The sequence below is a fragment of the Peromyscus eremicus genome, chromosome 7, assembly GCF_949786415.1.
Source record: "Peromyscus eremicus chromosome 7, PerEre_H2_v1, whole genome shotgun sequence".
Taxonomy (NCBI): domain Eukaryota; kingdom Metazoa; phylum Chordata; class Mammalia; order Rodentia; family Cricetidae; genus Peromyscus; species Peromyscus eremicus.
Genome location: NC_081422.1, coordinates 116,863,933 through 116,879,389, shown reverse-complemented (window position 1 = coordinate 116,879,389; position 15,457 = coordinate 116,863,933). Strand labels below are relative to the sequence as shown.

The 15,457-nt window shown below is 41.3% G+C and overlaps 2 protein-coding genes across 8 annotated transcripts in view; one reads left to right on the top strand and one right to left on the bottom strand.

The window, feature by feature from the left end:
- The window catches only part of Kiaa1143 (KIAA1143 ortholog), a 59,090-nt gene that overhangs the window by 35,029 nt on the left and 8,604 nt on the right, over positions 1-15,457 (top strand). The window lies entirely within an intron of this gene.
- Positions 3,973-13,301, bottom strand: Znf35 (zinc finger protein 35). Of its 4 annotated transcripts, none has more exons than XM_059268984.1 (4): positions 13,116-13,301; positions 10,390-10,701; positions 9,014-9,158; positions 3,973-5,407 (listed from the first exon to the last, which is right to left on the bottom strand). In XM_059268984.1, exons 2-4 carry the CDS (start codon positions 10,576-10,578, stop codon positions 4,161-4,163), a joined length of 1,581 nt encoding a protein of 526 aa, XP_059124967.1. In that variant the 5' UTR covers positions 10,579-10,701; positions 13,116-13,301; the 3' UTR covers positions 3,973-4,160. The 4 variants fall into 4 exon arrangements, with proteins under 4 accessions (XP_059124967.1, XP_059124970.1, XP_059124969.1 ...); XM_059268987.1 differs by having other exon boundaries at positions 10,525-10,701; XM_059268986.1 differs by having other exon boundaries at positions 13,190-13,273.

Below are 15,457 nucleotides of genomic sequence, written 5' to 3'. Positions count from 1 at the left end.
GCAGATAAAATGGTACCATTTGGTGAGGGAGGCAATCAAGAGAAGCAAGATCTAAAGGTCATGTATCTCGGGAAGACTCCTGAGAAACTCTGTAAACTTAACTATTTAAAAAAACATATATGCCGGGTGGTAGTGGCGCACGCCTTTAATCCCAGAACTCGGGAGGCAGAGGCAGGCAAATCTCTGTGAGTTTGAGGCCAGCCTGGTCTCCAAAGCGAGTTCCAGGAAAGGTGCAAAGCTACACAGAGAAACCCTATCTCAAAAAACCAAAAAAATAAAATAAAAACTCTAAGGGAAACAATATGACTTGAGGGCTGTAACTGAATTGGGAAGAGTTGTTTTTAGCTGGGTAGTGAGCAGATACATCAGTACAGGAATTCACTAGCTGGTATGATTTGGCCAGGATCAAAGGTCCTGAACCTGGAGTTTCTGGAAAAAAATCTGGAGATAAAAGCACAAATACAGAAAGTCACACTACTGTTGTATATTTTGTTTGTGTTCTGACAAATAAAGCTTGCCTGAAGATCAGAGGGTGGAGCTAGCCACTAGTTAACCATAGAGGCCACTGCAGTGGTGGCACACACCTTTAATCCCAGCACTTGGAAGGAGGAAGCGGGAAGATCAGGAGTTCAAGGCCACCCTGGGCTACACAAGATTAAACCAGTCTAAAAGAGAAACAGAGCCCCCAGCATTTGGGAGGCTCACACCTTTAATCTCAGCACCAGGCAGGTGGTGGAGACAGGATCTCGGTGCCCATTCAGTCTGAGGATTCTTAGAGGTAAGAACTCTCTGGTGGCTGCTGCTCTGCTTCTTTGATCTTTCAGCTTTCACCCTAATATCTGACTCTGGGTTCTTATTGTTAAGACTAATTAGGATCGCACATCACACTACAAACATAAAAAATGTTATGTAAAACTTGGCAAAGTGGGTCACAGAATCTAAATGCCTAAGGAAATGATTAGAAGACCCAGAAGGGCATCTAGTGCAGCCAATGAAATGTCCATTTTGCTGAGCACTGCACACAGACCTTTACAAGGGAACTTGTCCTCTCTCACCTTTAATTACACCCATTTTTGTCACACAGGCTTTATCTGACTGCAATCTTATAACTCTGCACATTTTAATTTCTTCCAGAGTATAAAAAAAAACCTTCTAAGTTCTGGGAATAGAAAATTTAAAAGTGACCTATATTATCATAACCCCAAAGTTAGGGAACCTTGGCTTTACATCAAGGTTAGTTACTTAGAATCATCTGTGTAGCTTTTCTTTTTTTTGTTTTTGTTTTTTGAGACAGGGTTTCTCTGTGTAGCTTTGCGCCTTTCCTGGGACTCACTTGATAGCCCAGGCTGGCCTCGAACTCACAGAGATCCGCCTGGCTCTGCCTCCCGAGTGCTGGGATTAAAGGCGTGTGCCACCACCGCCCGGCGTCTGTGTAGCTTTTCTTAACATGTGAATTTGTATAGTCACAACCCAATTATGTATAACAAAATTTAGTTTTGGGGCTGGAGAGATGGCTCAGTGTTTAAGAGCACTGGCTGTTCTGGAGGTCCTGAGTTCAATTCCCAGCAACCACATGGTGGCTCACAACCACCTGTAATAAGATCTGGTGCCCTCTTCTGGCCTGCAAGGATACATGCAAATAGAACACTGTATACATAATAAATAAATAAATCTTTTTTTTAAAAAAATTTAGTTTTGAAGATTAGTGTATGTTATGAAGTCAAGGCATTAAGAGTCTTAATAATTATAAATCCCAGCTGCCATCTCATTTCAGGAAAGCACTTTGTTTTTTTTCAGTCCTTGGGATCAAAACCAAGGTCTTACACATGGTAGACAAGTACTCCATCAATGAGCTATATTTCCAGCTCATGTAAGTACACTTTTGGTCTCTTAGTGGATCAAGTTCAGAGCACTAGCTTAACCCCTCAGACTTGCTCTTCTAACACTGAGCTATCTGATCTCAGCAGAACCATATGGTGTTTCACTTTCGTTTGTTTCTCCGCTCCTACTGTTAGTGAGAGCATGAGTTTTTTGTTATTGTTGTTGTTTGTTTTTCCTGAGACAGGGTTTCCTGTGCAATCCTGGCTGTCCTGGAACTCACTCTGTAGACAAGGGTGGTCTTGAACTCAAGAGATCCATCTGCCTCCGCCTCCTGAGTGCTGGAATTTAATGAATGTGCCACCACATGGCCTGAGCATTCTTGATTTCTATTTTTGAATTCTTGTGTCTCTATGAATAGTGTGAAACCCGGAAAGTTACATATACTTTAACAAAGACTACTAAGAAAATTAAAAAGTTGAGGAAATAGTAAGCTTACTTCATGTGAAGTTGACCTTTAAGCTAGAAGACCTTATGTGATTAATCTTATATAAACGAGGCAAGTGTCTAGACTTTTGCATAGGAGTTGCATATACTTACCACCAAGCTGAGAATTAGCAACAGATGCTCTTGAATGCATGCTCAGAGACATCAGAACATAGTGGACAGTCTCAAAAGTGAGACTGCCCAAATTTCAGTCAGATCCCTAAGGCATGCCACAATGTCTATCACCTAAAGCTTCCACGTCCATACCTTCCTTAGGATCATCCTTAAGTCCAACAGGAATAGTATCTGGCTATGCAAGCACTGATCCTGGATTTGGAACAGGCTGTTTTTTGTTTTTTGGCCTTGCATTAGACAGATCTCTCAAGTACATGATAAATCCCTTTTGAGTGTTGCAAAAATCTATGAGAAGGCAAGAGAGAACTGCCAGGTACCATGTTCCTACACAGGCAGGTACACAACAAAGACCAATCTAAATACAAGGCAATATTATAGAAACTACTTGCTGCATACTTTTATAAATCATATTCCCAGGGATCAAGGCTCAATAGTAATAAAAAAATGTTTTTTTTTTGTAGTAATTAAAATTTTATCTAGGGTTGTGGATTTAGCTCAGTGGTAAAGCACTTGCCTAGCAAGCACAAGGCCCTGGGTTTGATCCTCAGCTCAAAAAAAAAAAAATTTATCTTAGCCAGTTTCTTCATTCGAAGTCCTCACATCCTAATAACCTTTAAAATCCTCAAAAACCAAATTAAAATCATAGGAATCACATTGTGCCTCCTCCCTCATTGTTTTGTTCTCAGAACTAGAATTTTTCCACTACTTTTTCTACATGCCATCCAGAATGTGAGGATGAAACCCACTGAAACTTGCTGGGCATAGGGAGAATGATATCAGAGACAACCTGGGCATGTCTCCTTACTGGAGAATGTTAGTAGCACCTTACCCAAAGAAATATTATAGGAATTTAAGAAGCGGAGCTGTTTACTGACAGTTCTCAATCTTAGTAAATCAAAGTTGCTGGAATTTGGTGTCTCCATCAGTCCCTAACCACCTGGCCATTTAGATAAGGGAATACTCAGAACAGACATGTAAGTGGTCCTAGAACTTTGCAATGTCAAGGTTTGGGAGGTACAGACAATAAGGGAAAAGGCTGTTTTCTACTTCCTGTCACTTCAAAGAAGCAGCTTGTTAAAGGCTTGGTTTTCTTTTTCTTTTTCTTTTTTTTTTTAAAGACTTTGGTGATGGGAAAGCTTCTGGAATGTCCACAGCTGAGTTGGTGAATGCTAGGTCAGGTGATTACTTAACTAGTTATTGCTTCATTCAGAATACTAGACAGACATGAAGTTAAAAGCTCCAGAATACAGCCAGGAAAACTTGCTTATTGCTCAATTAGTTCATAATTTTAAAAAAGGAGTACTGAACAAAAACTTTTCCCCAAATAAGCTCATTACATATATATTCATCAGGACCCATTCCTATAAAAGCCACGATCCATCTGCTCCCACGCCATCCACAGTGCATGATTTCATCTAATCTCAGAAGCTTAGCTGGATTGGGACCAGTGAATATATGAATAGGAAAAAAAAAGCCCCACTCCATTTCAGCAAACATGACTGCTTAAGCTACAGTTAAAACAAAGTTCTTGGCTTTTAGATGTTTAAGTTTTATTTTCTTTAAATTAGCCTCTGAAATGCTTGTGTTACTTTCCCTTCCAGAAAAGTAACTTTAAAGGGTATAGGCTTTGTTTTACCAAAGGGAGAATAAAGCAGAACAGAGGTGCCTACTATTGGGAGCAGTAGGCTATGACCAACAGCAGGGAAATATTCTCTTCCTTGCTACTCAACAAGATGGGTTCTGTGGTGTCGCATGAGGTGTGAGTTAGAAATGAAAGCTGCACCACACTTTGCACATTCATAGGGCTTCTCCCCCGTGTGGGTTCGCTGGTGGACAGTGAGGCTCGACCTCTGTCTGAAGGCCTTACCACATTCATTACACGTATAAGGTTTTTCCCCATTATGGATTCTTTGATGAATGAGTAGGTATGAGCTACAAGTGAAGGCCTTCCCACACTCATTACACACATAAGGGAGATCTCCACTGTGAATTCTCTGGTGGACAATAAGGCAAGAGAGTTGACTGAAGGCTTTTCCACATTCACTGCAGTCATAAGGTTTCTCTGCAGTGTGAATTCTCTGATGCACAATAAGGTGAGAAAAACAACTAAAGGCTTTCCCACAGTCTTTACACTCATATGGCTTCTCACCAGTATGGCTTCGCTGATGCACAATAAGATTTGCACTCTGAGTAAAGGCTTTGCCACAATCATTACAGGCGAAAGGCTTCTCCCCAGTGTGGATCCTCTGATGGACAATGAGGTTAGAGCTTCTAGTAAATGTTTTTCCACATTCATTGCATTCATAGCATTTTTCAGTTATATGGACTTTCTGGTGCCGAGCAAGTTGTGAACTGTAACTGAAGGCTTTCTCACATTCACCACACTTAAAGGTTTTTTCTAAGGAGTGAATTTTCTGATGTACAGTCAGATTAGAACTCTGAGTGAAAGCCTTCCCACACTTTGCACAAACATAGGGTTTTTGTCCAGTGTGGATCCTCTGATGCACAACAAGGTTTGCACTCTGAATGAAGGCCTTCCCACACTCATGACACTCAAAGGGTTTCTCCCCAGTGTGGATTCGTTGATGCACAACAAGGTTTGCACTCTGACTAAAGCCTTTCCCACACTCACTACATGTAAAAGGCTTTTGCCCAGGCTGTATTTTCTGATTTTTAGCTGGACCAGAACTAAGGCTATATTTCCTCTTAGACTTCCTAGATTTCTGGTCTTCATCTTCTCTGAAGCTTTCAGACAATGGACAGTCTTTCATAGTTACTTTTCTTATATCTCTTTTTTCCCTCTTTATTTTCTGCCTTTTTAACACATTTCCCTTTTCATAAGATTCTCCTAGCTCAGGTCCTTGAAGGTCACCTTTCTGGATTCTTCCGAAAATCATGGGGTGCTTTTCTGCTTCATCACATATCTCTGTTTTAGGAACCAGTAACTGTAGGTTCTTGGTTTCAGTACCTGTATTAAGAAACAGAAAATAAAAATGTTAGTTTTCTCTGGCCTAAAAAAAGAACAGGCTCATCAAGGTCAGAATAAATAACTCTTATCTTTCCAAACGGACCTCATCATAGAGGGGACACCACACCATTCTATATTCCTCTGCTATGTCTGTGCCCTGCCACACATTCCCTTTCACCAGGTTCTACATTCCAATATGAGTGTCACCTATAAAGCCATGTGCTCAATGACTGACCCCTAGCTAGTAGTGCTTTTGGGGAAAGTTATGGAAACTTGAGGTCCTGGTCCCTGTTCATCATGAAGTAAGCAATCTCATTTTCCACGTAATTCTGCTATCATGTTCTGCACAAACTACAGTGAACTGAAACCTCTGTTATCTGAAGATAAAAGAAACTTTTCCCTCCTTTTATCTGTCAACAACAACAAACACTTAGTTCAGAGTAACAGGCCCAAGCTCTAGACAACACTCCTGGTAACCTAAAGACAAGTCTCACAACTGTGACTAGTTATGAGGATACTAGCCCTGCCTCAACTTAACCTTTTTCTCTTGAGCTGACCAGTTCATTATGGAAAATCCCTATCCAACTTAGGTTTGTGTGTGTGTGTGAGGATACTCGATAGCAAAGGAAGGATAAAATCTGGGCATGGGGACATACACCTGTAATCCCAGCACTTGGATAGCAGAGGTAGGAAAACTGCTGTGAGTCTGAGGCTAGCCTGGTCTACAGCAAGTTCCAGGACAGTTGGGGTTAAACAGAGAGACTGCTTACCTAAAAAAACAAAAAAACAAAAACAAAAAAACAACCCACTAAGGCTGGAGAGATGGCACAGCAGTTAAGAACACTGCTCTTCCAAAGGACTTGGGACTTAACAATGCCAAGTAAACATTGTATCACCAAACTACATCCAGAGCCCCATTCAGTTTTTATATCAATATCTTTTTTCCTTTCACTCTTTTTTCTTGGTGCAGAGAATTGAATGAAAGTCCTCACATTTGTTAAATATGCTCTCTACGTTTTGAACTATAAACCTAACCCATTTCACTTTTTCAAAGGGATTTGGAATCTGTATGATGGCTTAGCTGGTACAACTCCTCGCTACCCAACCCTAGTACCCATGTGAAAGTGGAAGGGCAGAACTGACTCCACAAAACTGTCCTCTAACCTCTATATGTGCATTGTGGTGTGGATGCACACACACATATACACAGTAAATAAATAAATAAAATTTAATCAGAAAAAAATCTCCGGTGGGTATGACAGTATTCATCTGTGATCCTAACATCTAGGAGGTAGAGGCATGAAGTTCCTAAGTTCAAGGCCAGTCTGGACTACATGAGACACTGGCTCAAAAGTCCAAAAAACAAACAAACAAACAAACAAAAAACATTTGAAATCTATGTTGTTGGCCCTCTGAGCTGGTTTTTGTACTCTTGAGATATGAATCATATAATCCCACCTCCCCAGCTACCCACTGAGACATTTCTGACCTATTGAAACATATTCCTGACCCTCATTTACAGGTCACTTCTGCACAAGCAGGATTCTTCACAGCCAATCAAGACTGATTTCATGGGCCAAGTATAGTGGCACAAACCTTTAATCCCAGCACTCTGGAAGGCAGAGGCAGGTGGATCTCTGTGACTTCAAGGCCAGCCTGGTCTACATAATGAGTTTCAGGACAGTCAGGGCTATGCAGAGAGACCCTGTCTCAAAACAAATCAAATCAACAAACCAAACCAAATAAGCAAAAACAATAATAATAAATGATTTAATTAAGTGAGGATAACATATTACTGTTTTCAGTCTGTGATGTCTCTTTCAATCAGTAAAGCTGAACACTTCCATCTTCTTTTTGGATTTTTTTTTTTAAATTTCTATATATTTGAATTACCCCACCCCACCCCCATTTTAAAAAACAGTGTGCATATGGAGATCAGAGAACAACTTGGAAGTTGGTTCTATCCTTCTACCATGTTTGATCCCTTGAGAGTGAACTCAGGTCAACAAGCCTGGCAATGACTGCCTTTACCACTAAGCCATCTGATAGCCCTGAATTAATTTTTTAAATCTTTAAATCATTTTTCATACTAATGATCTGTTATAACTCCTCACATGTAGAAGGCATTTTTTGTTTGTTTTGAGACAGGGTCTTACTATGTAACCCTGGCTGGTCTAGACCAGCTATGTAGACTAGGCTGGCCTCAAACTAAGAGAAATCCAACTGCCTTTGCCTCCAGAGGGCTGGGATTAAAGGCCATGATACCAAGCTAAAGGTATCTTTTAAGAATTTTTAAATTACATTTATTGGGGGATGGAGGTATCATGCCAAAATGCACATATAGAGGTCAGAGGTCAATTTTGGGGAGTCAAAATAGTGCTTTTCTTTTCCATTATGTGGGTCGCTGGGATGGAACTTAGATCATCAGGCATCTTTACCTGTTGAGCTATATCACTAGCCCTAAAGGTATTTTTTTAATGATTTTATTTTATGTGCATTGGTGTTTGGCCTGCACGTATTTCTGTATAACTGTCTGATCCACTGAAACTGGACATACAGACAGTTTCACACAGACAGACTGTGTGGGTGCTGGGAATTGAACCCCAGTCCTCTGGAAGTGAAGCCAATGTTACTAACTGCTGAACCATCTCTCCAGCTCAAGATTTTTTCTTTTCTTTAGAAGTCTTTCAAAAAAAAAAGACACTTAAGACTGAGGATATAACTCAATTGGTAAAGTGCTTGCCTAGCATGTACGAAGCCTTGATTCTAATCCCCGGCACTCATACACTAGGCATGGTGGCACATGCTTGTAATCCTAGCACTTGGAAGATGAAAGCAGGATTAGAAATTCAAAATTCAAGGTCAATCTTGACTATATAGAGCGTTTAGGGCCAGGCTGGGATATGAGACCATCTCAAAAAAGAAAACAAAAACAAAAAATACAGAGCATACTATACTTCATTTGCAACTTATAAATAACCACAAAACACATGAAGACATGGGTGTAGCTAGACTTTTCCTGCCTGGCCCACAGTCAGGACAAATCTCTCTCACCTGCCAGTCCCACAGCCTCAGACCCGACCAAGTAAACACAGAGACTTATATTGGTTACAAACTGTATGGCCATGGCAGGCTTCTTGCTAACTGTTCTTACAGCTTAAATTAATCCATTTCCATTAATCTATACCTTGCCACGTGGCTCGTGGCTTACAGGCATCTTCACATGCTGTTTCTCATCGTGGCGGCTGGCAGTGTCTCTCTGACTCAGCCTTCCACTTCCCAGCTTTATTCTCCTCGTCCCGCCCATACTTCCTGCCTAGCCAATGGCCAATCAGTGTTTTATTTATTGACTAATCAGCAACACATGTGACATACAGAACATCCCACAGCACATGGGTTTATACATGTGCAGAGACATGAAAAGTGCAAGGAATGAGCATGATTAAAAAGTGAAATTTAGAATTTACCTCTTTGGTCTTTAGATATAAAAAAAGCTACTCACTGTGGCAACCATATGGGCAGCTCTTTCCATACTATGTAATTTAAGAAGGAAAACCACTCACCCACACATTTTAATGTGACTGAGATCAGGGAGCTGAACTTTACCTAGCAGGGCTGGGTTCCCATGATGCTCCAGGATTTCACTCTTGGCCAGAGTCCCTGGTAATGAGTAGCTTCCAAGGGGTGCAGCAGCAGCAGCCTCCTGTGTTGCTTTTAGGACCACTGCCATGTCCCAGAACATTTTCTGACCCTAGAAACAAGTGGGCATAGTTTATGAGGGGACTGAAGACTGAAACACTGTGATTACAGTGTTGCAGATGAGAACACATTCCTGGAGGTCACAAAAACTGGGTAGGAGTCTTCCCCAACTCCCTAGGAGACCTGAGTAGAGAAGCTAGGCTATCACTTTGATGATTTTTCTTTTCTTTTAAGTTTTTTGAGACAGGGTTTCTCTCTGTAGCCCTGGCTGCCCTGGAACTCACTCTGTAGACCAGGCTGGCCTTGAACTCAGAGAACTGCCTGCCTCTGCTTCCCGAGTGCTGGGACCAAAGGTATTCAACAACACCACCTCTAGCCTACCACTTTGATTTTTAACTCACTGAATTATACAGCATACATCCTAATCTGTTAGTGCGCCCTAGCTTAAACAAGTAGGGATCATGGCTTTAAGAAGCTCAAGTGATACAATGCTTGCCTTACACCACAGAAACTAGGTGAGTTGCCACAGGTCTGTAACCGTAGCTTGTGGGAAATCACTGCAGGATGATCAGACTTTTAAGGTCATCCTTGATTAACAGAGAGTTTGAGGGCTGCACTTGGACAGATTTTTCAGCAGAATTTCCTGGGCCCCAAAGATCAAAACAACTAAGGTTCTGATCATACACTCATAGAGACCTCTGGGAAAACTTTTGAATGAAACTGGACTGAGTTTGAAACCACTAAAGGCAAGCCAAAAGTGTGGTGATCGATTCCCTTAATCCCAGCACATGGGTAGTGAAGGCAGGAGGCTCAGGAATTCAGTCAGGCTGAGCTATTTGTTACAGATCAACAGTATCTGTGGCAACATTCCAGAACTCCTAAACCCATGTTACACTTTAAGGAGACCCCAGGTGGCAGACTTTAACCATGGCAAAGCACTGGAAAGAACTGTTAAACCCTGAATGAAACACTTCACTTGAAGTGTTTGTAAAAACAAAAACCTAGGTCTTATTCCTCAGAATCTTGGTCTGATTAGAACAGACTATAATATGGGAAACAAGATATTGTAAAGCTCCCCAAGTTCTATGCAGCAATGGTTGGGAGCCACAGACTTACAGAACAGTACTAACACATCAATTGAAGGGAACATCTCACTATGTTCCAAAGGAATAAGGGTAAGAGCCCTCATCAGGAAAAAAAAAAAATCTGGGTTTGGCACTTGAGTGCCTCTGAAACTATTTGAGATCTGCAATTCTCTTCCTTTCCCCCAGATCATCATTTACCTTTTCCTCCTCTTCTGATACATCAATGCTTAAATAAGGACCTTCCCCGGGGGCCCACACCTTGATATTCTCAGAGTACACTTGTTGACCGGATGCCTGACTTATACTTTCATCCTCATCCTCTTCCTTTTTCACCTTCACTGGGCTCCAAGAGGCTCGGCCCATGGTCTTTTTCAATTCTGTAGTCATCTTCTCTGTTCAATGGGGAATCTTTGAATAGCTGAGGAATGCCCAACATTGGCCACACCCTATCTAATCTTCAAGTCTCCAAGGCTTCTGAGTTTCTTCCCAGTGCCAAGATGAGTACTGTTCCTGCAAAACCAGAAAACACAGTTAACACCAAATATAGCTTTGTATGGATAACACTCAGCCCATTAGTTAATGTTACCAGCTCCTGGCTAGTGGCCACAGTAGAACAGTAATGGTCTGTTCTCCTTCAAATGATAGGGGTAGATTGTAAATATATATATGATTACAAAAGAGATATATAAACCATTTTTTATTTGATTAAAAATTAACAATTTGCCGGGCAGTGGTGGCGCACGCCTTTAATTCCAGCACTCGGGAGGCAGAGCCAGGCGGATCTCTGTGAGTTCGAGGCCAGCCTGGGCTACCAAGTGAGTTCCAGGAAAGGCGCAAAGCTACACAGAGAAACCCTGTCTCGAAAAACCAAAAAAAAAAAAAAAAAAAAAAAAAAAAAAAATTAACAATTTGCCTGGTGTGGACCATGGTACACACCTTTAATCACAGCACTTGGGAAGCAGAGGCCTCATCTACATAGGCCATCCAGGGCTACATAGTGAGATGCTATCTCAAAAAAAAAAAAAAAAAAAAAGAAACAAAGAAAGAAAGAAAGAAAAGGAGGAAGAACTAATATAATAACTGTAAAAACTTTAAAAATTTGGAAAAATTAGGGAAAATTTCAATCCAGTGATAATTATTTTACTTATAATTTGCACCACCACCACCCCCCAATGGGGACATGTATTTTTAGAATAAGACTGGTTTTTGTTTTGTTTTTCTTTCAGAGCTGAGGACCAAACCCAAGGCTCTGCCACTAAGCTAAATCCCCAACCCCTAGACTGATTTTTATTATATTACTATTATCAACATTATTATTATTATTTTGGTTTTCTGAGACAGGATTTCTCTGTGTCACTTTGGAGCCTGTCCTGGAACTCACTCTGTAGACCAGTCTGACCTCAAACTCACAGAGATTTACCTGCCTCTACCTCCTGAGTGCTGGGATTAAAGGCATGCGCCAGCCCCCACCTCTGGCTGGACTGATTTTTTTAAACAAGGGACATTACAAAGATTTATTACTAAAAGAGGAAAGAATGATTATCTCAAAGGGTATAATTACTAGTATTTTTGAGGGTTTTTTGTTTGTTTGATTTTTGTACTTCTCTTCCAAATGTTTGTAAGACCAAATATTGGTCTTAAAACAAAATTATCCATGTTAACAATGTTTATCCTTATTTTTTTTTTTTTCCGGTTTTTTTGAGACAGGGTTTCTCTGTGTAGCTTTGTGCCTTTCCTGGAACTCACTTGGTAGTCCAGGCTGGCCTCGAACTCACAGAGATCCGCCTGGCTCTGCCTCCCGAGTGCTGGGATTAAAGGCGTGCGCCACCACCGCCCGGCTATCCTTATTTTTAATTGTTGCACAATAACCTGTAATTTTCAGTCTTTCTGAAGGTTATATACATAAAATTAAATGGGTCTTTAACATACACTAATATCAACACAGAGTAACTAGTGACCAGCCTGGGTATAGCCTAGTCCCCTATGTGTGCACTTTCGTACTGCACTTGCTGTTGTTGCAGTAGTGGGAATCATGCATCCTAGACAAATGCTCTTACCTCTGAGGTACATCTCAGCCACAACCATTCTTGACTCAATTAGTGTTTCACAACAGCCTTAATAGTCTTTCAATATATAGAACAGATAAAACATATGCCTCATTCTGACAGAGTACTCTAAATTTACTTAACTGTACTGTTTACAACCATTTCTTTAATAATCATGGGCTTTACTGCTTAGTTTGGTAATAGCTGTTTCCTGTATAAATCATTCTTTTGTCCTGTTGCATTATTCCTTTAGAGTGAACTGTGAGGTCACTAGCCTAAGGGTTTATATTGTCAAATTGCTTTCTAAAACACCACGTAAAGTCAGGCACAAAACTACTAATTAACAGGACCTTTATATCTCAGATAAGCTGACCGAGAGTGTGTATGAGTGTGTGTGTGTGTGTGTGTGTGTGTGTGTGTGTGAGTCAAAAATAATCTACTTTGTTTTAGCTGGATATAAGGAGATTGATTTTTGTTTGCTTGGTTCTATTCCTCTTTGTTTCTGTTACTAAAAACTGGTGCTAATTTTTACTAAATCCCCTTTTACAGCTTCTGGAGTAATAATACTCATTTTTCCAACGTTAACTTTATTGTACACACTGAATTTTCAAGTAATGCCACGCTTTTCACCACTGCGCCAATCATCATTCTCCCCGTGATGGGGCTAAGTTTCCCAAGCAGAAAAGCCTTTGAGACTTCGTTCCCCTATGTGCACATGCTAAGTTGTCTATTTTGAGTCTTCTGAACAGACTCCCGTGGGCCTCGCGTCCCAGCAGGCGCCGAGCCATCTGGACAGGCCTCCCTCCTCCCTCTCCGCGGCAGCCCCCACCCACCCCCGCGCCTGGCCCCCGGGCGGGTAGGGGGGGCGCCCCGAGCTACCTCCCGAGCCCTCGAGGCAATGGGTCGGTGCAGAGCGATCCTGTCCCTCTCCCCGCCCGCCGCGACACGCTCACCACGGTGGCCCAGCACGCCAGCGCCAGTTTCTCGGAATGAGACCACAGAGCTTCTCTGCAGTAAGCGGGGAGAGAACAATGACCGGACAGGAAGTGCCTCGAGAAGGGCTTCCGGCTCCCCAGACGACAGGCCGATCTCTCTAGGAATCTAGGAGGTCCTCCTCCTCGGTGCATTTCCGAATAGTGTTGAGATTCTGGAGGGCTGGGATTAACCGGCAGGGCAGGGCAGGGGCATTCTTGTAAGACACTCACCTACCCAGAGCTGCCAAATAGAAAATCCTGGGAGATTGTAGAAAACATTTTAATTTTCAAATTAGCGAACGGTACAAAAAAATTGAAGGAATGAATACCCTTATCATTCATCTGGACAGTGTTTGCCTTAATTCTCAGACATAATTAAGGTCAATTTTGGAAATTATAAACACAAAAACGCTTTATTTCAAATATTCAATGTGTAGCCCTTAAGAACATTCTCCAATAACAACATCATTGCCAAAAAGAAAAATTACAATCATTCATATTCAGATTTATTCAACTGTCTTAAAATATTTCAAAATTGTTAGGAGTAGTGGTGCACACCATTAATCCCAGCACCTGGGAGGCAGAATCTGATGCGCTGAAGGTTGGCCTGGTCCACATAGTGAGTTCCAGGTTAGCTAGGGCTACACAGAAAGACCTGGTCTCAAAAATAAAAATCAAATCTAACAAAAAACCAAAACCAAAACCAAGAAAATCCACAAATTTTCAAAATTGCTCTCTGCCCCCAAATTAGCTTCACAGCACTACAGTTATGGCTTTTTGCCTTTCCTGGAAATCACTCTGTAGCCCAGGCTGGCCTCCAACTCATAGGGATCTGCCTGCCTCTGCCTCCCAAGTGCTGGAATTAAAGGCTTGTGCCACCACCGCCCGGCTCAGTTATGGCTTTTTAATTTTGTGTGTTTGAAATGATAAACGCACAAGTTGTCAAGACAGCACCCTTCATTCAGGTCTCCTCAATGGGTAAATCTTAAGCAATCTTACAATATCAAGCCAAAGATTAGTGGCTCACCTCTATGATCCCAGCTCTTGAGAGGCTGTGGCTGGAGGGTCACTATGACATTGAGACCATCTCTTACATGGTTAAGTATTCCATAGTACATGTATACCAGATTAAATGGGTGCTGGAAATTGAGCTTGGATCTCTGAAAAAGCAGTACAGAATCTGAACTACTGAGCCTGCTCTCTAGCCCCTATTTTTAATCTTTTGAAACAATTTTTATATTTATATGTAAGAATGTCTGTATATGTGTGCCACATGTATGCAGGTGCCCTAACAGGCATCAAGAGGGTTTCTGGAGCTAGTATTATAGGTCATTGTGACCAGAAATGTGGCTGTTGGGAACCAAACTCAGGTCCTCTGCAAGAGCAACAAGGGCACATAACCACTGGGCCATTTCTCCAGCCCCAAGCTTGCTTTATTTAATGATTACTTTTTATTTTTTTATGTGCATTGGTTGTTTTGCCTGCATGTATGTCTGTGTGAGTATGTTGAAGTTAGACAGTTGTGAGCTACCATGTGGGTGCTGGGAATTGAACCAGAGTCCTCTGGAAGAGCAGCCAGTGCTCTTAACCTCTGAGCCATCTCCTCAGCATTGCCCACCCCCCACTCCCCCCCCCCCCCCCGCTTTATTTTTAAAGTCTATTCTTTAGAATTCTAAATTCAAATTCCTCTTAAACAAATGAGTATCTTTGTAGTAATTCTGACACAAATTTACATCATGCCATGTACTCTGACCATACATACCTCTTTCATCAACTTTGTTGACAAGTGAATTATTTCACAAAGTATTTTTATGAAGACCCTTTCACTTACCCCTCATGAAAAGGTGAATGAAACAAGCATTATGAAAGAAACTCTAGGGACTGATGTAATGACATCACATAGTATGGGAAGAACCAGAACCTAAACCCATGTCTTCCTTTCTAAATTCAGTGCTCTCCCTAGGTTGTTCTCAGGCAGCAGACTCTTCCCACTCAATTCCACATCTCACAACTCTGGATCACCCTGTTTATATAGATTTTCTGTAGTATCTATGCTATCTTTAATAATGTATGATGCAAATGTTAGGAACAATGCCCAGTTTTTAAATAAAAAAAAACATTTTGCTATTGGTTACAACTTCACCATTACCTTTTTATGAGACAAACTTGGTTTCTTCAGAGCCTTAAAATGCTTCAAAGCCTCTTTCCAGGGTCAAAAAAGACTATCTCTTAATTAGAATTTAGATT

Bases quoted from the DNA above. Each gene is read 5' to 3' on its own strand.
- Znf35 (XM_059268984.1), bottom strand. From the start codon at position 10,578: ATGACTACAGAATTGAAAAAGACCATGGGCCGAGCCTCTTGGAGCCCA. The intron at 9,159-10,389 runs GTAAATGATGAT...ACTTGTTTCTAG, and splicing joins TATCAGAAGAGGAGGAAAAG to GGTCAGAAAATGTTCTGGGA. The intron at 5,408-9,013 runs GTAAAGTTCAGC...TTCTTAATACAG, and splicing joins TGGGAACCCAGCCCTGCTAG to GTACTGAAACCAAGAACCTA.